This window comes from Chelon labrosus (genome assembly GCF_963514085.1).
Source record: "Chelon labrosus genome assembly, chromosome: 20".
NCBI classification, from domain to species: Eukaryota; Metazoa; Chordata; class Actinopteri; order Mugiliformes; family Mugilidae; genus Chelon; species Chelon labrosus.
Window position 1 is genome coordinate 21330092 of NC_140353.1, and position 22631 is coordinate 21352722.

Below are 22631 nucleotides of genomic sequence, written 5' to 3' on the forward strand. Positions count from 1 at the left end.
CCAAAAAGCCTCTACACAGAGCATGACATTGAGTCAAGGACAGCACCGGCTTTAAATGTAATTTGGCTTAAAACTATTAAGAATTGGGAAAAAAAAATAAAAAATTTTAACTTGGCAGGATTAGTGGAAAAGCGAGAAGCAATGTGTTCCAAATTATTGCCAAAATGAATCTGTCTCAACTGTGTTTATTGTTGAAATATTTCTGTTGTTACTTCAGCAGTTTTCCTCTAGGTCCCACAAGAATAATTTATGAAAGAGCTGGCTTCCCTCCGCCCCCTCTAAGTTCAGTGCAGTCTCAAACTAACCCGTGACAGGAACATCGCTGGTAATGTATTATAGAAAAGATTAAGTACTACCCTGCGGTAGCAAGTACCCATTGCATGCTGGCAGAGTTTCCACATTGCCATGCCATCCCAGTTCTTTTGGTGGTGCAGTAAGCCTTGAAATGCTCTCAAACAGCAGGGGTCTGTGTTACTGTGTGTAGCACGGCTTGCTGTTTAAGCACACAGCCGGCGTTCAGAGGAAGGTTCTGGAAATGCAAGGAATGATTATCATGATAACTCGGTCTCATACATGTGTAACAATATATCTAAATTGAGCGAAGTTTAAGAGCAAACAAATAGATGCCAAAGGAAAATGGCAGGGATTGCATGATTCCACCCACACACCATTACTTGTTGGTGAAGGTTAACATTATCTCCAGTTTGCTGATTTGGTAGGAATAATAATTCTCGACAAAACCAAAGAAGAGTTTATGTCCAAGGACAGTTTCCCAGCCTCTGATTGAACCACCTTTCTAAATTGCCATTCAGTCATATTGCATCAACTGTATTCATGCTTATTCTGCTTATTTTGCGTTACCACCCACCAGAAGCACCCAAAACACTAGGTGTCAGATTGTACATTGTTGCTGGTTGTAGACAAGCAAAGGCCAAGAAGATTTATTTTTGCCAGCACTGAGGTTTTAGATTTAACTGTGTGTGAGAATAAATGACAGCTACTGGAGCAGAGATATAATACCTTCGTTGTGGCATCAGGTCGAACTGAACAATAGAAATCTCTCTGTGGGGCTCTTTCACAAATTCCCGACCAGCAGCTTTGAATGTTGGAGACTACAGTGCATTAATTAGTAAAAGACAATACGGAGAGTACTTGCTTTGATAGGGGAGGGTGGATAAAGCCAAAGGGGGCAGTGTGGGCTGAGAGTCTCTAAATGAGGAGAGAAGCTGCGGGGTTAAGTCCTCCTGTTGCAGGAATATACTGTCTTCAGTTCTAAGGTCAAGCTGTCCTGCTGGCCAAATCCGGTCCACTGAAGTTCAGTTCATCAGAGTGTCTGTCACACAGACAAAAGAAGTCCCGTCCACTCTGCTATGATACACATTATCACGTTTGCTTGCACTCTCATCAGTCGTTGAAGGCGATTTGTGGTGCTGGTAGACTGGACGATGGGTGAGGACGAGAACAATGTGTGTGTGCACATGTGGAGTGGTGTAGTTGGGGGGGGTGGGAGTATGGGGGGTGGGGTGGACAAGTGAGTGTCGTTGATGGCACTGCCGTCCTCAGAGCATCCATCTGTGAAACAGAGTGGGAGGAGAGTTAGACTGAGTCAAGGCCGTTTTTTGGAAAAGTTGATGCATAAATTAAAGCAGACAGACCCACCTTTCATTTTAAGGTAACTGAGAAAATAGAGGAAGGTCAGCTGATACAGTGGAAGGTTTTGGAGTTAAAACCACACAGGATCAAATTAAAGCCCATGGAGATTTTCAGCAGTGCATCTTAATTTGGGGTTTATTCTCTCAGGTACAAGCAATCAGTATGAGCTCAAGGATAATTTTGGGCAAACACAGAATGAAATATTCAGCAGCTGCTCCTCCGGTGCCATAAATTTTACATCGTGTTTAGATATTTGAGAATGAACGCCTTGTGAAATTGCCAGCAAGTGGGAAGGTGAACTATAGAATCCAACATTTAGCATTCTCATTCAAATCCTAAATTGCTAAGTGTCTGAAAACTGCAGCGCATCGATTCTGTTCATTTCAGCGGCTGGTTTGCTCAGAGCTGTGATAACGGAGTATGTGGCTTGATTTCCATCTTTTGTCGTCACTAATTAATCTTATTCAGAGCACTCGCCTCTTGTTACCACAACCTGAATTGGTCTTCAATTGCCCTTGAATACAATTTCATTTAATTAATAACTCGAGGAGTGCATCATTAAATTAAGTATTAATGTGCTGAATAAATCCGTTGACATGAAAGACTTCCCATTTCTACTCTGAAGCTCTTGAAGGTAAACTGGAAGTCACAATAAAGCAACAAGTAGTCTTCATATAAAATGGGAGTAATGTGCAAACGTGTGTAAATATGCTTTGGGTAAATAACCGCGCTGATTAAACACATGGTCCACCAAGAAATTCCTAAAAAAATTCAAACCGGCAAAATAGACTGCACTTGCATGTCCTCTATTACTCTGACATTTCTTATGAAAGTATATAATGTTTTTTTTCTGAGTGTTTGGATAGAATAAGGCCTACATCACCTGGATGTATTAACTGACTTAACCTCACTAACACCTTTAGAGGCATTTCAGAGTCAGTATCTGCAAGTGCCCCTCCAGGTGGGGTTCAGTTATGGGCTTATAATTCAGTTGGTGCCTGTTTGACCTCCTCTGCACCGTCTGAGTCAGGGCACACCCTTGAAACAAGCATTGCATTATGAAATCCTGATTAAGTGATCAACCATGTTATGCCATTTCAAATTGACAAAACATAAAATAACCCTGTTGCCAGAACTATTCAGATAAAAGGATTATAACACTAAATAGGAACAGCCTCTTCAACAGCCTGTTAAGAAACTAGAAATTATTATTAAGAAATTATTTTGAGTAGTTCAAAGATACATTCCGTGGAAACTGGAAACAGCCAAACTAAGTGATAATTTGATGGGCACCCTACTGTGAATTATGAAATGTCACTGAATAAATTTGTGTGGATTTATACTTAAACAACCGGTGTGCACACACCGGTTGTGAACGACCCTGGGGTGAACCTACCTCATTTATTTTGATTGCGAATCCGCAGACATCTCCTTTTCAGCGGCGGCTCCAGCTCAGGACTCCCGGCTGCTGATAGCGGTGCACTGATGGAGCAGGACAGGATGGCCGTCTTGTCAGCGGAGGGCTTTGGCACTGGCTGGATGACTACACAGCCTCCGGTCGACAGAAGCGGCAGGGCATAGGCGTGCTCACCCTCCTCCAAGTTGGAGTCAGGATCTGGCTTACCCTCCACCGTGTCCAGTGTGTCATCTTGTGCCGAGACTCGCCTCCCCGGCTCCCATTCACCCACTGAGCAATTGTTCTCTTTCAGTGCCTCATGCTCCAGCTCAACGTTGGTCGACTGCTCCTCTAACTCCGCTTCTCCTCCAATCCCATCACCTCTTTGGTCAGGGCAAGACTCAAACGCAGGATTGATAAGTGAGTGCCATCCTGTACCATTGACTATGACATTACATGGGGCAGCAGGGCTAGTTTGAAGCTGGGGCCCGGGTAGGGGCTGGGTCCGTACTGTATTAGGTAAGTGGGGTGTAGTAGCATTAGACATACTTAGCTGGCTTACTGGATGATCTGCTTTGCTAGAGGGGCTGTTGTTGATGGAAGGTGGGGTGGATGTTTCCAGTGTGTTAGGGTGCGCCAACCCTTCCCACTCTGTAGCACTGAGGAGGCTCTGTGAGAGGTGAGCCCCTTCCCCATCATCATGGTTTCCCTTCCCTTCCCTCCCCAGCCCAGCTGCTGGCGGAGATCTTGATTCAGCCTCTGCCTCTATTTTGACCTGGACCCCAGGTAGCATCCTTTGAATTACCTGCTGTTGGCATGACTTTTGGCCCACAGTTAGATCAATAACTCCGTCCATCAGTCCAGGGCCAGTGGTTAGACAAAGGTTGCCTGAATTATCCTCTGCCTTCACAGTCAAGTCCACTAATGCTGTCCTGCTTCTTTCTGAGCGCACAGGAGAGACACGCTCTCTGCTGGCTGGCTCCATCTTCTGCTCCCCTCTCTCACCTCCTGAGGAACCTGGAGAGTGGAGCCCAGAGGCTGAAGTGTCTGAAGACTCTGGAGCACTGCGGACAGAGCCACTGCTCTCGGGTTGGTCCCTGGATGTTTTGGGGTTGAAAGGGATAGGGATTGGAATAGGGATTGGGACTGGCAAGGGTACAATGACTGGGTAAGGGACCAAAAGAGTTGGTGGTGGTACCAATGGAGCCAAGGATGGCATACCAAAGTTCATCATTGGTGGCAGGGGGATGGGTCCATTGGGCATCATGTTGACTGGGGGGAAATGTGGCAGGCCTGGCATAGGGAGACCAGGGTGTGGGGGCATCATGCCAGGGTTGTGATTAGATGAGTGGTGGACATGTGGAGACAGCAGAGGCCTGTGCATGGGACTTGATGCTGGACCAAGGCTCCTTGGGGGAGGTGGTGGACCAATACCAGGGATCATAGGGTTTGACAGCGGGCTGTTGGGTCCTGCAGGGTGAGCAGAGGGGCGAAGAAATGGGGGACGCATCTGATGCATCATTTGATGCTCCATGAACAAAGGCAAGGGCATGGGTCCCCGGGGTGTCATCACCATGGGAGGGCTACCAGAAGGAACCCCAACTGGTGGGTGCAAAGTGGGAACAGGTGGAGGAGGAAGCGTGGGGCTCTCGTGCGGTCTGGGTGTGGGAATTTTGGCTGAGGAGGACGGTGAGCAGACAGCACCAGTGTCTGAGGGTGAGGTGGCTGAAGAAGTGGAAGGGGCCAAAGCGCCGGTGGTGGAAGGCCCCCCTGGTGATGGGGCTTTACGTCGAAGGTCCGTTAACGGCGTTCCCCAGGATTCAGGAGTCAGCAGCTGCACCCCTCCACTGCACTCCGGCTTACCCTCGCCACCAGCCCCGTGTCCTGGGTTGCACAGTGCTCCAGGAAGCGCAGCCTGGGTCTCCTTGTAGAAAATGTCCATCTTATATTGGTTCAGACATTTGGCACTGCAGAATTGCAGCCTCCTCTCACCAGCACCAAAGTCCAGGTACTCCTTGGTGTGGCGGATATGCTTGCACCAGTCACACACCTGCAAGACAGACACACATAACACATATACTGTATCAGCACCTGTCACACTGCATACAAAACACTTCTAATTTGTTCTTGATGAAGTAAAAAAACATCTTGTGCGAAATAAAGAAAAAGCTCAGACTCCACACCATCTGGAGATAAGCCCATTTAAAAAAAAAGAAAAGAAGAAGATTCTTTTATAGCAACCTGATACAGTTTCTAATTACTTCTATAGATCTGTCAAGAGAAGACACTTAACTCTGAAGTTTGTATAAATGACCTCGACAGTGTTCAGTTTATGTAATGTATGCCTTTTGCATGCATCGGTATTGCTGCGTTTTCTCTACTCAACATTTACAGTAAACTAAATGTGCACATAATAGTGTTCTGCTGCTAAGTGCTATTGAAGTGACTTTGCCTTTAACTTTTTGTACCAACAAGGAATGTCCATTAACACCTTCTGGTGGCAATAAAGACTCTCTCAGTCACACTTCACCACAGGTCCCTTGGATAGACGTGCCTTGGGAGCAACCTGACAAAAAGATATTATGACATTGATATTATACTTAAGCCCAGTCAGATACTTGAAGATTGACTGGAAAATGGTGTAATGGTTACTCACAGTTTTTAAGACATTTGAACTTCAAAATTAAGGTTAATGTAATAATTTACGGGTCGTGCGACCCCTGCATGCAATTGGATAGTCCTACAACCAATCAGTGCCATTTAGTTGTAAACAATAAAATTCATGGCGCTCGGACAATATTTATGACTACGAAATTGTTACTCTTCTGTCCATCTCTGCATAAAATCCGCCCAAACAATTAGACTGACTGGGCAAATTTTTGCTGGGATACTTCCCAATAGAGTGACTCTAGACCAACTTTCCGCCACAAACATTTTGCTGGCTCCTTCTACTTTTCTAATTTGAGGTCTGCAGTCTATAGCAAAACGACGGCCATGAAAAACTATGAAATTCAACTAAACTAAAAACTGACAAGGTATTTCTTAATCTATTCTTATTCAAATCATTAACGAGTGCAGGGTTTTGATGTCAATCGATTAAATCAGAGAGAATAAAATCAACGACCTGTCAGCTCCTGTTACTTTCCGAACTGAAAATCCGCCATTTAATTTATGCATGTTGGACTGGAAAGAAATGTACATTCTTGTGACAAGCATACGCCACAAAAATGTGATTTTCACGCTGGACATTTTAGGGTTTGGATTCATAATTAGCTTGTTTCTTGTCATAAGTTTTGTTGAAAGTCAAGGACATTTTTGTATGCAGAAAGCAAACTAGAGCTGGATCCTAACATGTGGAGGCTCAATTGAAAAGTTGTCTTTCTTAGTCACTGCAGTGGCAAAGATCCCAAAACGCCCCGCTGCACTGTTTCATCTGCATTATAGACCTTTTCAGTACAAAACGTGCGCATTTTTCTTGGGGAGGAAAATAAATGTGACCCTGGTAGAGCAGATAGCAGTGGGCGAGCCCTGAACACGGCGTTACTCGTCAGGCCACACACAGCTCACTCTGTCAGCTCTGGGAGGAGTGGCAGGTCCTCGCTGGAGATAATTAAGGCATTAATCAGTTGTCAGACCCTTCAACGACATCCATCCATCACACAGACCCTTAAGCCCCGCAGCTGAATGTTAATAAGTTGAGGGATGCAACCGGAAGGTGGGTAAACTCCTTCTGCACGCTGCATAGCAACATTGGTTTATTTGGCAGAAAGACGGTGAAAGACAGTGGATTCACATGGGCTGTTTGGACAGATAGCATTGGCCAGGACTTCAAAAGAAGACATAGCATGGTGTCCTGCACCTGTGACATGTGTAAAACATCAGGTTCTTTGCACAGATAATGTGTTTTACATCTGAGACTTTATTCTCATTCAGGAAAGATAAGTTAATGACTGAACAAAGTTTGGGACAAGCGGCTAGAGAACAGCTAGAGAAGAAACCACAGCAAAAACTGATCAGAGACTGCACTAGACAGCGACTGCTCTGCTTAAACCGTACGTTAGAAGTGCTCGGATGTCAGTCCCTTGAATTGTGAACGTTTTAACTGCCCATTTAGTCCTAGCTAATTCAATGAGCCATGACTGAGTAAAAGTCAAAAAGGTGCTCTCGCAAGTTGAGTTTGATAATGGTAGGCCCAGGATATTTTAAATAATAAATGTGCTGAAATTTTCCTCAACTCAGAAAGACAGATGGAGAGCACTTAACGACTTTCTGCACCGCGAGTGAAATTTCACTGCGCATTACGCTAATGGAGTTGTGCTTTCTCTTCCTCGCACCCGCTCTCTCCCCACTCCTGCACACAGATGTTTGCAGTTGAATATAATTACGGTCATTTATTTCCATCGCGGCCAACGAACCAGTGTCGGTGGTGTAGTTTAACCATTTGCATTACAACAATTATCGTGCGTCTAAACAAGCGCAATCACCTCAGCAGTAATCGCGTTCTTCCTCCTCGAAGCCACCGACCCGGTGACGAGGTCAGAGGTATTTAAGACTACTCAGATCAGACAACTAGTTTTGGAGCGTAATTATTAGCAAGTTAGGTGAGGTAATTCTGAAATGATGATGGACATTCTCAGGGGTTAGGGGATTGGACAAAGGGTATTTAATTACCGCAGCCACAGAGACGGAGGAGAAGGTTAAGGACCAACAGAATGCAGAAGAAGACGAGTAAGTTTCAGGCAGAGAAGAAGAAGAAGAGGTTGCAGATGTTAAAGAGATTTCAGAGGATGTGGAGAATTTAGATAATGAAGAGGAAGAAGAGGAGGAGGTTGCTGAGGGTTAAGAGGCTGAAGAGTTTTAGACGGAGCAGAGATTGTAAGGTTTCACAAGAGGCTGCAGTGCCTGAAGTGGTTTTATATGTAGGATGAAGAGGTTCCAGAGAAGGAGGAGGAGGTTTAAGCAGGGAAAGTGCATCAAGGGACAGGCTTGCATAGACCCACCCCTCCTGTTTAGGTCGATATGTGATTCTTTTGACACTTCTCAGATTGCTGGCATAATCACGTAGTGCAAAACACAAGGATTAAACTCGTGAAAATGACCCGGGTGCTTGAAGCAATGCGGTGTCTTGGTTTCTAGTTAAGTCGTCTTACACTCTAAACAATCTGCTGCAAAGTATCCACTCCCGACAACTAATCAGTAATGTTAAGAAAAGGCAAACAGAAACACTGTGCTTGCTGCACTGTGGATTCAGTCCAAATCCTTGATTATGTAGCAACGTGCTGTCATCTCAAACCACCTGGTCCACGGGAACAGAAAAACAAAGTAAAACTCACGCTTAAGTTTACACAAGAAAATTAAATGCTGGCAATGCTTAACAGACCATCTGTAACATGCGGATTTATTACTATGATTAGCCAAACTATCAGTTTACAGTGGCCTCGTTCATTGTTGCAATGGTTATAATTACCTGGCTTACGAAAAAGGAAACATATCTTGGCTCATATCTCTTCTCTGTGTTCTATATTGGCCACGCTGTGTACCTGACTTTTCCCTCCAAACCTGAATGAAGCTTAAAAAGTTTAAACTGATAAAAGCCCAAGAGGGCCAGAACTACACAGCCTGCGAGGCAGCTCTTATCCCAGCCAGCCGTCCCATCAGTCATTATAGATGTGACATACAAAGCCCATTCTCGCTTACACACTCACGCAGGCACAGTGAGTAAAATAACTCCAGCTGCAAGAATGATGAGACAGACCTGCTGGATGGTGTTTGAATGTCACTGCAGCAGACTGGAGGTCCCTGAGATGAAATCTCTATTCTATCTGGGCCGTGTTTCTTTTTCCCACACGGGACATCTTTGCCTGAACGCAACGCAAACCGTTTGACACTTTAGAAAATATGGTTGTCTTACTGAGAGTTATATGAGAAGATCAATACCGCTGTCATATCTGTATGCTAAGTATGAGGCTAAAGACGGCAGCACATTAGCTCTTTTTTGTATAAAAAATAGGAAGCTTAGGCTTCATATTTAACTTACAAATATGCAAGCAGTATCGATCTTCCCGTTTAAGGGCCAACTTTTAAGAGTCTTGTTTACAGTTGTTCTGCGGGCAGAGTAAAAAAATGCTTGTCACAGAGAGAGGGGAGAGGGGAGCACATTTTCATATAGTTTCTCCAGGAAAACATTCATAGCGTCACACCCGGTTCCTCACACATAAATGGTTCGAGCACTTCGAACCTGGAAAAGTGGCTCCTAAACTCCTAAATGCAAGAAAACATGGCATTTAAAGGAAAATTCTGGTCTCTTTCACCTGGGTGCTCATGAAGCTTAGGCAAAAGTTCGATAAGGATAAGGTCTGTCCCTTCAAGAACTGTTCCCCTTGTGTGGGCTGCTGCTCTATTTCCTTATCTCTTCCATTTTTCCACACTGCCTAACCAGTCCGTCCTCAATTTCCATGTCTCTACTTTCATCCAGTGAATTATTTTCCCGCCTTCTCTCAGCAAATCATTCGTCCTTGTGCAAACTTCATCTTCTGCCCCCCCACCAGCAGTGTCTAGACTCCGTGGGGTCCCTTCTCCGTCTACCGCCATCGTCTCAGATTCAACTCTACAACACTATTGCTCTTTGGAGTTTCACCACTGAACTAATATCTTGCATATTCATGTTCATGCTTCCTCAATAAATGTCCCCTCTTGATTCCTCCTTACAATCCAAAGGGGCGAGACACGAGTAGTCAGAATATCAGACAGGTCGTAAACAAGTCAGCATCTAGATCCCTGTCTTCAGAGGTTCAATATAACGTGAGCGCACCCGAATTGTACATAGGAAATGTTAATGGTACCTCACAACAACGACAAGAATGACACAAGGAGTTTTGGAATCTGGGATGAAAGAATAAAACATAGAGTTTGAGTTAGTTAGTTAGTCTTTGAATGTTAAATTAATTTAATCCAAAAAGTCCTTCTGTTTCAATTAATCACTGACCACATGTGTTTCTAGGGATATTTCCACTAACCAAAATTTCAGCAACTGCCTTGGTGAGGGCTGTCGTATTCTGAGAGACCATATAAATGATGGTAAAAGTCGTAATAAAACTGAAAATTCCTTACAATCTATATTAGTAGTATCCAGGTGGCTTGTTAGATATATACTGTACAATTGATGTGTTTTGGATGATGCATCCACCAAATAGTTCTCTGCCATTAAATCATTTGCAAACATAATAGAAATAGACAAAATAAATAATAAAAGTCACAGAATTTACCTTAGTTTCACTACATGACATCAACATTGCAATAATATTTTACTCACTTTGATTCTGGATGGGTGTACACGTCCTTTAAAACACCAACACAAGTCACGGAATATGATGCGTAATGAAAATGAGCAAATCAAATAATTAAGCATGAAAAAAGGTATGAATAGCTCAAACTTAAATGTATGCAAACTTCGTGGTTAAACATGAGCGGCACTTGTGTGCTCTCTCTTTCGGGGGGCTGATGGTGGGTTGATCTACTTTTTACAGTAATGCCCACGTATGAACCAGTCTACTCACATGTGACTTGAAAATTATACACTTTTGACAAAGAACAACATGAAAAACATATTTGTGCAGTAGCCACAAAGCTTAAACTCTATCTGTTAAAGGGTTATGGTCCTTACAAGCACATCGCTGTTTGTCTTGAAGACAAGCCTGGGCGTGTCCTGAGTAAAGCTGTGCTGGGGTAATTTCCCACCGAGGCCATCGTCGTCTCTCGCCTGGGGGGGGAGAAATAATGGCTTCTTTTTACGAATGGACAAAATAAACAGGTGAACAGAGGCAACAAGGAAACTCAGAAATGGAAAACAGAAATGGTGACTGTAAAATAGGTGAACAGTTATTGGTTTGTGGACAAACCAATCAACAGAATTCTCTGAAACAAAACAGTGTGAGTGTGCAGCATGCATGTGCAGGGTGAGGCTTCTGCAAGGCATTTAGTTCAGACACTGAAAATGCTGCCCACTACCACAGCAGTGTGTGTATTCATAAACACCCATTTACCTAAGATAAAAAGATAGACACATTTAATACAATATACAAATAATAACACAAAAGCTATGCTAGCAAGAATAAGACAAACTACATGGAGGGCTGTGATGGCTGCATGAGACCTTTTAATCAAGATATTAATGCAATGTATATTACAATGTAAATGAAAGGACAGTTACCACTGAGTTGAGCTTGTTTACTAGTTTATTAATTTTCTTAATAAACTAAACAAGAGGTATGATACCATATAAAAAAGGCTGAGGCAATGTGAAGCTAGCTTTTCTGAGAATTACCTGATTTTTACGACATCTGTTTAAACTTTGCATTGTCAGAACAGCACAAGCTTTACTAATAATATTAAAAAATGTATATCAGGAATCAGGCTCAAAAGGAGTGAAAAGAACAGGAAACTCCTACACTGTGCACGGTGGCAATATATTTCAGATACGTGTGGTAGGTAATGGCAAGGGGCAAACACGCTGTAGATCCCTTTTGATGTTTGTAACCATTATCACGTCACCTTGGTATATTTCACCTTGAACAAGGAACAAAGTGTTAAAAAAGATGAAACTCTGGTATGCATATTTATCCATCTTGATCTTCAGTGACTCTGGTAAGTTTGTGGAGGGAGAAAGAAATGATGACGTCACCTATGCGTCATTGACTACATGTTTCTGTCTGAAAGCCGATCTATTCTGTTGGCAGCCTTTTAAGGCTCCATCTAAATAATTATTCCTTCTATTGTGTTACATATAGAGTATGCAGTCATGAGTTCAAATTTAAAACCAGGTATAATCAAATAATATGTAACCTCTTTTTAATTTGCTTACTGGCACTGGTTTGCTAAGGCCTGCTGGACTTCCTGATACAGTATATCTGACGTGTAACACCGATGACCTCAAAGGGCTTCTGCTACTTAACTATTTGTAATTACTGTCCGAATGAAAGGACATGAAATAGGTGTAACCTTACGCTAACTAGCCTGAGAGCGAGGGAGATGTCTACTGTCAGACACACACAAAAAAATATGTAATTTCATTTCATTCTAAATTAGCTAAATCCACAGAATTGAAGTCGCAAACCCACACCACAATGGCAGCCAGCATGGCTTGCCTATAAGTTATATTTTTTACCATTTTGGTATGGGTTTGCTGACATTTGCTGACACACTGACGAGGACTACTTCCTCAATGAGCTGGCACTTTTCATAATACATCTGGACAATATAACAAGAAGCAAGCATCATGCTTTACTCATATGTTGACTGATGAAGTACAGCAGGCTTATCATGCCTACACACTAATTCCCCTAAAGAGCAAATACAACCTCAAACCGGAAGGAATTACATAACTTTACTGAATCTCTGGGAACAGCACTGTAAATTAATTTTAAATTAAAAGGACTTTCTGTGTAATAAGCAGGGCCAACATAATACTGTTGATACATGCTGTTGTTTAATATTGGGAAATGGGAACGTAGAATAATATTGTCTGACTGTTAATATTCGCTAATGGTTATTGGTATCCTATGGTAATGAATTCCCAAATAGTAGTAGCTGTGGGGTTCCTTTCCATTGTAATACAAAATTCCTTTAAACATTCATACCAGCAGGAAAGGGAGCCTGCACTCTGAGTCATTCATTATGTGCAGTGTGAAAACTGAGGCAGTCAGAGCCGTTGTGCCAGGTGTGGGCAATTTAGTTACAAAGGAGTTACTGGAGAAGCTTTGTCTGGCACGAAGCCGAACAGTTCCGTTGTGTTTCATTAAAAGAAATGCACTTTTATATAATATCGACCTCAGTGTGATATAATTAGTGAGCCACCGTTGCCATCAGAAATGGAGATTTAACCTCAATATACATGTTCATCATATCGCTTGCAGGTCCGCAGCTGACATTTCAAACTGAGCCCATGACACCGATAGGTAACCGCTGGCCTGAGCAGCTCACGTTCGTATTATGCTCCCTTTAAATTACTCTCTGCAACCTTTGATTTTTTTTATTTGTTAATTCGGCCTCCAGCTCTGTTCATCTCTCAATGATACCAAAGGGCAACTCTGGCATTTATTTTACATTTTTGATCCAAAGACTGATTGAGTTTGCCTCTGCTCCCATCTGCTTCCCTCACCTCCAGGTAGGGTTTCCCATTCCAAGCACGGCGTAAATCAAATATTGCTGTCTTCTGTGAAGCGTGCTGTTATTTGTACCAGAAACGATACAGTGCACGAATTTGACAGAAAACATTGTCCTGCGCAATTTTTACAAGGGAGACTTTGTCACAAAAACTTGGGGAAACACAGCCATGAAATTATGGGGTCATGGCTATTTTGAAGCTGTCAAAACACAGTAGTTGAACGGTAGGTGGCTTCCATACGCACTGTGTCTCCACGGCATGGATACTGATACATCACACTAACGCACTCAAAGACAGGTAAACGTACATAAAGGGGCACATAAGCCTGGGCAGGCATTTGAGGACACACACGCACAAACTCGTACTTCTTCTTTCCTACGCACAAAAAGATGCACCATTGTGCTATTATTCTGTCTCCAGTTTGTGCTCTGACCCTCTGGCCCTGCGCCAGTTCATTTGCATATTGTACTAATGAGGTGTTGGCACTGCGAACGAGGCGTGAGGCATGAGGCACAGTGAGCCACACACAGATAAAGAAAAGAGGATTGAGATAGATAGATAGATAGATAGATAGATAGATAGATAGATAGATAGATAGATAGATACCATCATAAACTGCGATATGACAGAAAGTATGTAAAATTCTAAGTATTGCCATCAGAGTCAAACACCATGTCACCTTAGCACACTGGGGAGATGTCGTTTCAGTGCTAGTTGTGTCTTGCACATTGAAGGTGTTCTTTGCTTCCTCCCTGTTGCTCCATAATGCCAGCAAACCTCAGCTGCCACCCAGCTGAAGTTCCTTATAAGATCGACAAAGCAGGACATGGTCCGCCTAGCTCCCCTCTGGCGAATCAACCGTCCTGAGGGGACGTCACACCAGCTGCCACCACGCTAGCCTCCATCTGGGCATGCATACACCTCCAGGTGTGTGTGCCCATCACCTGCCAAAAGAGCTGCTCTTCCCAAAGAAATGCGCTCGTAGGCAGGCTTTTTCCAAATCCAAAGACAAACACAGCCGAGTGCACTAGAGCTCAACCCAAATCCTGAAATGAAGGTGCAGGCCTGGCACTATGCAAATGACGGGCTGGAAAAGCACCTTCTTCCAAAAAAAAAGGGGGGAAAAGAAAAAAAAAACAGTTTGTCTCTACTTTTCATGTTTTGGAAAGCCACCCCAGCAGCAGTTCACTTCTGTTTGCACCGCAGCGTGGAGATTTACAACCTCCTGAACAAGCATATTTCAAGAGGTTCTGACGCTTTAAGAGGCGGCACACACAAAAGTAGTTTTGTTTTTAAAGGATTGTTAAAGCAAGAGCCATGTCAGAATCACTCATAGAAACAAATTTATTTATGTATTAATCTGAATCTCTGAATTTTCTTTGCAGGAAGAATGATGCAGGCCAATCTTTTTTTAAGAGTGCAGCAAATGCTATTCTTAAAATAAGTACCTCTAGAATATCACCTCCTTGGCGTACTGTTACTTGCTGAATTGCTCTTGGAACTTAACAGTGTTACAAGGAGCACATTCAGGCTTTCTTGCTCATTACAATGTACCTAAAAGTGCCTGCAAACTAAGAAAAAAAGTCAATCTTTACTGCACTTTTTATGTGAGTTGAGTTTATCATGCCTACTGTAACAAGTTTAAGACGTGACACAAAGACATGCAAGTTCATGTGCGTGGCTTCACTCCTACAGTCTCGACGCCTAGTTAGTCGGAGTTACTTTTGTCTTTATTTGAGCTGAATGGCTGGCAGCTATGAGATAATCACCTTCCTCTCTGTGCCCTGGAGCTGTGTCAGGCAGGCCTCAAGGCTTCCCAACCACCAGTGAGCCCGTGCTGCAGTATGCAGACGCTTTACACACTTCATCACGCACACAAAATTTCCACAAGCAGCTACATTCATGTACAGACACACAAGGCACAGTAACATGCACACACACACACGCTCACACATCCTCTTCTCGCGCATTCATGTTGCGTGCGTGCCTTCCTTGGCAGCAGCTGATGGAGTTGCAAAGTAAATTGCGGAGTGCTCGGGAGGAGACAACCATGGGGCTGTGTGTAAGGGAGCAGACGTGTGTGTGTTCGAGGTGATGTGACATTTCTGGGCTGACATGAAGCGGCACTCTGCCCCCTCGTGCCTGGAGGGAGCTCCCGGGGAAAGACACTGATGGAGGTCTGGGGTCTCCGGGGGGGTGGGAGGGAGGGTTTTCATGGTGTGAACAAAAAGCCTTGCACTGCAGCAGAAACGACCTGCATAACACAAACTCCTCGCTACCTGCTCCGTGCTTTTTGGAATGTTGTGGCACATATGCATATTTTTGGACAAAAATAACAGTGTATATACTAAAAAAGATTGCACGCGATCGAATATCGTTACAACGCCACATATCAATCTAACACCAGCCAATCTGTGGTTTTTTTTTTTTCAAGGGAATTCAATTCAAACTCTAACCCAACTGCTGAGAAGAGCAGATTGTTGGAGGCTGTTGCAACAGCAACAAGCAACATTTCATCACAGTTGATTTCACGGCAATGCATTTGTCACAGACTCCTGCGTGCAGCATTTAAAATCCAGCAAATGATACGTGGATGTTGTGTTTCATGTGTGGAACATACAGTAACGCCGACTGACTCAGTGAAAAAAGCAAAGTGAGAGAGCACTCTATCCCGCACCTTTCTGACGCCACGCTTCACACTCACGGAGGGTAATTCATCACCGCTAATTGCCTAACTTAATCTTGGCGCTGTGTCCAATGAGCGAGCATGTTTATCAGTGTTTGCGTGGGTGTTAGATAAAGAGGAAAACCATACAGCTGCATGTAAAAGCGTGACAGCTGAGCAGCTTTCACCTGCAGCTGGAAGAGGAACTCCGCCCGAAATTCAAAATCCTCTAAACTGTCCAAGATCAGAACTGGAAAAAGATGAACTTCGGCTGGTGCATTTCCACTCAGACTGGCTTTTTGCTACATGCAAAATGCAAACCGGCATAATGCGCACGCAGGGGTTAAGCCGCAGTGCATGGCAAAACAAGAAAAAGGACCAGGCTGAGTTCCTGAATCAATAGTGAAGGGTCAAAAAGAGAATGAAAGCGAGCGGGCGAGTGAGTGAGGTGACAGACAGAATAATTGAGTAGTGCAAGCAGCGAGGAAGCAGCACCTTCCATACAAACTAATCCAGGGGCTTAAAGCACGCGGTAAACAGGCACATAAGTGATTAGCCCGAGTTAAACTATCAATCATCTTTCGCCACACACAAACAAGCACTACATAATGTGGAGTTATGCGGTGGTGTGAGAAAGTAGCAGCCATAGTCACCCTAGGAGGGGATTGGGTTTCACGGATGAGGCAGCTGAAGATATTTCATGCAACATAATGCCAGAGCGTTTGCCCACCCCCCTACATCCCCTCTCCTCCCCCACACCCCCTCTCCCCTATCCAAAGCACAAGCAGATATGAGATACTTCTTTTTCTTTTTTTTTTAGGCATGACAATTTTTTTTTCCAGCTCGAGAAAGAAAAAAAAAAAGAGCGAAAGCCTGTAGGCCGTGTTGTTGTGGCCAACCTTGTGGGTGCATGAGAAAAGAAACATGTGGGTATCGTTTACACAAATGGCCTGCATGAACGTGTGAGAGCCAGACAAAATATAGAATCTGAGCCGCTGTGGCAGAGCCGGCCTTTTCTGTGTCTGTGGTGTTTGAGCATGGGCATCCTGCTGATGGATGAGAGAAACATGGCTGACTGGCTAATGACAGGACTGTATGTATGAAAATGATAGTATTTATGTAAACTGTGTGCGATGTGCCGATGACGCCGCCGACTGTTTTTGCACATTTCTGTTCTGCTGATGAGCGACGGGTCCAATGCAGCCACGGTTTATGTGGTTTAAATCCTAAATCCATCACATACAATGCTTAACTTCAAATAACATCCGTAAGCTATGTCAACATCAGACTGTTGAGACACTAGTATAATTGGAGCAGTAAACCATTACAGATAAGACTGCAGCATCTGCCACGTAATGCTGTACTGGGTACTACAGTGTGTGTCACCAAATAGTATTAGGCTAGCTAACTAAGCCTTAAATGTCATTTGTCCATCATCAAGCTAATGCTAAGCTAAGGTTTGCCTCGTATTATCCTAACAAGCTATCTTGTTGGAAGGAATTTGCACATCAAGTCAATACTTATCATCATTCATGTTCTATCAGTCATGTTTACACATTGATACATTATTAAATTTTTCAGAACAGGTTACACTTTTTGACTTTTTGACTGCTCATAGCCACCGTACATGCGCAAATCATTATTCAAAGTGCTTAAACTGTGTACATACAGGCAGCTGCTGAGATTGGGATAGTTGCACAAATCCTTCATCAGCAGGTAAAGCTCTCCATGCTCTTGACTTCTTCCCAGGATTGGATGGACCCAATATTTTCCACAAAAAAATCATTCTCTGTGCCAGAGGATATTATGTCCATTATGTCCCACACTGCCAATTTATACAACTAATAAAATAAGAACATTTCTTTGGGCTCAGTGTGTAAGTTTTCTGTGCGTAACTATTATCGAGTGGAGCACGATAAATATGAACTTGATGTGCAAAAGCTTTAAGAGTTAGGTCATAGTTTATCACAATTAATAGTCGTTCCTACAAAGTGCCGTCCAGCCGTGTTGAAAGTCAAATGTGCTGACAGGAAAGAACTGATGGAAGCACAAAATGACAGATAGTTGGTCCCTACTAATTTTCCAAGGGACAAAGGTGAATCACTTCTTCAACACTTCTGGAGTTCAAGGCAAAACATGTCTGAACAGAGGCATGAAAAAGGGGCCGGGGCTAAACGTTTACAAATTTGAACTTTATGCATATGAAGGTGAACTTCACCTGAGAAAAAAGCAAGTAAGCAATCTGCTCGGGGTTGAAGCAACTGAAGGCACTTTTGTCCATGTGACATGCATGCCGTAATCACTCCAAAAATAAATTTAGTTTTCACCTGCTATGGATATACATCAATATCGTGCTTCTGATGCTGTGTGACCTGCCGATAAATGCAGTCTGGAAAAAGCATGAATTATTATTGAGGGCTAAAATAATACTTGGTTGGTACGCAAGTTCTTCCTGCCTGCTGCCTAAAGATGCCAATACAGTGTCTTTAACATTACATTTCTAAAATTGTAAATTTTGTAAATCCTTCGGTTCCTTAGAAAGGTTCACTTTCTCTCATCAGTTACATCAGTTAACAAAACACGATAAAAGCGCAGGTCCTGGGTTGAATCCTCAGTCCTTGTAATTTATGATTCATAATCCATACAAAACATGTACTTAATTTAAACTAAGACTCGGTAGTGGCTAACAAGCTTTGTTAGGCTGCTGTGGAACACTTAATTAGATGTTATTGCATCAAGCAATTGCACTCATGAAGTGATCTTCAGGCAGCAGCAAACTAATTACGTTATGAATCATGCTACACTTGAACAATACAAAAGTGCATCATTAGTGTAAATAAATGTTATGATGGGGCACCAGCAAAGCATTTTGAGGAACTAAAAATGTCTCCAAGACTAATATTGTCACCCCATCACTTTGAATTTGAAAGTTTGAACTTTTCATCAACTATTACTTGCATGGGGAGCTGTCAGCGCAGTCAGATGTCATGCTTTGAAATTTCTGTCAAAAGTTTGTGGCAGGTTACTGACAACTGGAAAGAGCACTGCTGCTTTTTTACATTTCATATGCAGAGCTAATAAGCTTTAAACAGACGTCCTCTCTGAACTAAACAAGCGATGTCAGAGGACACTGTTGTTCCAGTTATAATTATAATATACAGGAACAATTCTACTGTCTTCATATATGAAGTTTACATATATTTTAGTTTCATTTTTGGCAAGTTCTATGGATTCATAGCAGGGAGCTTTCTTCACATCAGATTTTTATTTGATGTCATGTTTACAGCCGCGCGGATTGATCTCTGATTGATATGGAGCTGCCTTGTCAACTTTCTCGCGTGTCAAATGGCACAGACCTGCATTTGCTTTATTCTGACCTCCTCTGGAGCCCCGAGATCAAAATAAACTCAGTTCAAAAGCTGAGTTTTGATCTGATCTGAAGCTCTGGAGCACATGTTCTCCTGTGAGGTTTCTCCGTGTCAAACCTGTGATGTCCCTGGCATCACAAGGACCAGCCGGATCATTTGTCACCCTTTCAACATTTAGTACAATGGAAACTATAAACTTACTCTAAAAGTGAATGAGCTAAAATGTTAAGGCAGAAAATGAAAAACATACTATGGGCAACAGTACAGTAGACGAAAGGTCCGGTTTGATTCTCATGCTTTGGGGAAAACAGTGTCAGAAAAAAAAAAAAAAAAAAGAAAATAGAAGAAACTGGATATCACTAACTGAAATGAACAGACATAGTCTAAGTGCACCTCTATCTGGTTCCTGCTTCAGTGCAGTGCTTAAGTGATTATGTTTGGATGAATAACTGACTTCAGGACAGACAAGCAGGAGAGTAAAACACGTTATACTCACGGCATAATTCCTTACATATCCCAGCTTTGGTACAAGAGAGAAAGGACATTGTTTAACTACAGTCACTGGGAGGAAATGAGAACACAACATCAACTTTGATATTTACTGCCTTGAATCTTATGCATCAAGGTGACCAAAACAAAGTTGATCGCCTGAAGGTGCTACTGGAGTGAAAATCAGGGTTTACTTTTATGGTTTCTGGATGTATTATGTATTATGTATTCAAACCGAAAAAGGTAAATATAGATTTATGTGCGTTTATGGAAAAGCTCGCTGGATGATGTTACATTTTCGGGTAGCCATCTTGCACAACTCTCTGTTCTCTGCACCACTGAATGTTTCTGTATCCTTTTAATCAACACAAATGCACAAAATAAGATTAAGAGCAATTTTATAGTGACTCAATAGTGACAAAACAACAGCATGTTTGAACTGAGCTTGTTTCATAAGCAGTTTAAGGTAAAGATGAGTATTGACCTTGTCTGCTAACTTTGGAAATCATGCAACCCTGTTGGACTTTTCAATCTAGCCTTTCTCTGGCAATGCACATTGAGTCCCTCATGCCTCAGAAGTATGAAGGAATTTTTCTTATTAACTATACCAAATGTACCGAAATGGAACAAGAAATTGGACGTTGAATTAGCAAAATGAAAATAAAAGGAGGGTTGTTGAAGGGCTGCATTTGCCCTCATATCAAATAACCTGTGCCCAATTTAAAACTTGAGCAAACTATTTATATATCATGTCATCATCAGTACAGCTAAACCCATCTGTTTTAGTAGCCTAAACATCACAACCCTTTTAACCAATGTTGTTTAATTGCCTGGACTTAAATAAAAAGCCTTGACATTTTGGGAAACCCTATTCCTCAATAAATGGTTTACAGCATGTAACCCCGTTAAGCCACGATCATTTTTCCTTTTTTGTTTCGTGTTGTGAAAAAGCCAAACAGAAGATGGATTTATTTTTGAGCTCTTGGCTCAAACTGTCTACTTAACGCGGAAATATCAGAATTCCAAACTGTTGAACTACTTCCTTGCATGTTAGAAATATCTCAGCTGAACCATGTGCAACCAGTTTATATTATTCCCAGCATTTGTTTACAGCAAGTGTTATGATGAGGGCATGTGGTTGTTAGTGGATTTGCAGCAAGTCCCTAAAATGTGTCATATCAATGTGTCCAGCTCATGATGTTGTAGGGATTTTTACCTTGTTTCTCTTAAAATAGGCTCTGCGGCAGGCGGCGAAGCACTTCTCACTGCAGAAGCTCTTCAGCTCGCTCCCCATGCTCAGAGAATAGCGTTTGACGCCGACCTTCTGGCACCAGGCGCACATGATCTGCACATTGGATGCTTCTTCGTCTAGAGAAACAGTGCAAATGGTACAAGTGAGTATGTATTGCTTTATGCCACAGACATTTTTCCTACACATTCAGGCCCAGGAACTTTAAAGTCCTCATGAAATCAAATTTAATAGTTATGCAGTTTGCCTTGTCTTGCACAATGTGCTACCTATACAAAGGTATCTGACCCATAATTGACAAAAAAAGGTGTTCTGTAGGTACTGTATGTTCAGCAGCATCTTGGAGTTTTGCATTTCTTGGAATAATATCGATGACTCATCCTGAACTAGGGGGCGTGTCTTAATGTTGCATTAAATTAAACTCCTTTCACTTCCTTTCCAACATGTATGGCCGGTTTATCTGACCAATTAAAGCTGACTGGGATTTTCAGATTGAGAAATGTATTAGCCGTTTTATTGGAACTTTAAAGGATAATCCTAAATTTATATGTCTTCTTTAAACAGGATTTGGATTACAAAATGTGCTATGCAAAAAATACACTTCAGACAGTAAACATGAAACAACTTGAAGTATTAAACAAATGGACTAAAAGGCATTAATTGCACTGATTAAGCCCCAACTGCTGGGACAGCTAAATCTTTTCAAGATTCAAGCCACAAACCACTGTAGGATTTATAATGAAGCCCCGGCATGAGTAAATGTAGCTAAACCGGATAAGCCTGGGACATGGAAAAATGCCTATTTGTGGCTGTGCTCTGTGGGTATTAGAGGACCTGAAGTGGAGAAAAACATCTAATCTGATGATGCAGAAGATGCCACAGGAGCCTCCGAGAGAAGGCCTCCGCTTGAAACTATGCTCGCGTTAGCCAACAAAAATGCCAGTTATGTGAGGTTTGTTTCACAGAACACATTTGGGCAAACGAACCTCACACGACTGTAGTCTCCACACACTTCACAGTAACGGTAAAATGTATGAAAAAAACACACTTTTTCTTATTCCCAAATTATTCATGATGAGGGCACTTTAAGGGCACAGAACGAGAAGGAATAGGAGAAGAAAAACATATGAACCAGAGGAAAATAAATGCATACCAAAATAGTCCACAAGCATAGTCACAGTCACAAACAAATATTAAGGCTGGGCTTAAAATGACATTAACATAAAACATTTATGTATAGCAGGTATTTAGTACAATATGATTTATGGGATGAACTGAGCAGTATGATGATTGTCACAGTTTAATGTAAATGAAGAATTTAAATTATAAATATACTGTGGTGTGTGTTGTTAGTGTTTCTGAGTGCATAACTTTATGTTAATGGGCATTTTTCGCTTAAAGGGGAATTACCGTTTTTTACAATCTGGACCTTATTTCTGGCATAAAATACAATCTTTTACTCACCCATATAACTTTGGTGTCATTTGGAGTCGTTCGTAAGAGCGCTGCGTATATCCATATAGTGGGAGTGACTGGGGCACCGAAACACAACCTCTAAATAACTCATTATCTACCGCGAAACTCGTTCATTTTCCCAATTTTTTGTTATGATATGCTACTGCTATTCCCTGTCGAGTCAGGAGTTACCT

At 42.4% G+C, this 22631-nt stretch overlaps 1 protein-coding gene across 1 annotated transcript in view; it reads right to left on the reverse strand.

The window, feature by feature from the left end:
- Nucleotides 1-1520: 1520 nt before the first annotated feature.
- sobpa (sine oculis binding protein homolog a) overlaps nt 1521-22631 on the reverse strand; it is a gene marked incomplete at its 5' end in the record, with an annotated part of 36363 nt that continues 15252 nt past the window's right edge. Inside the window, 5 exons of the mRNA XM_084568754.1 lie at nt 1521-1572; nt 3050-5099; nt 10713-10808; nt 19741-19764; nt 20950-21101. Coding sequence (XP_084424880.1) covers nt 3051-5099; nt 10713-10808; nt 19741-19764; nt 20950-21101 — 2321 coding nt within the window. The 3' untranslated portion in view covers nt 1521-1572; nt 3050. The remainder of the gene's footprint in view (nt 1573-3049; nt 5100-10712; nt 10809-19740; nt 19765-20949; nt 21102-22631) is intronic.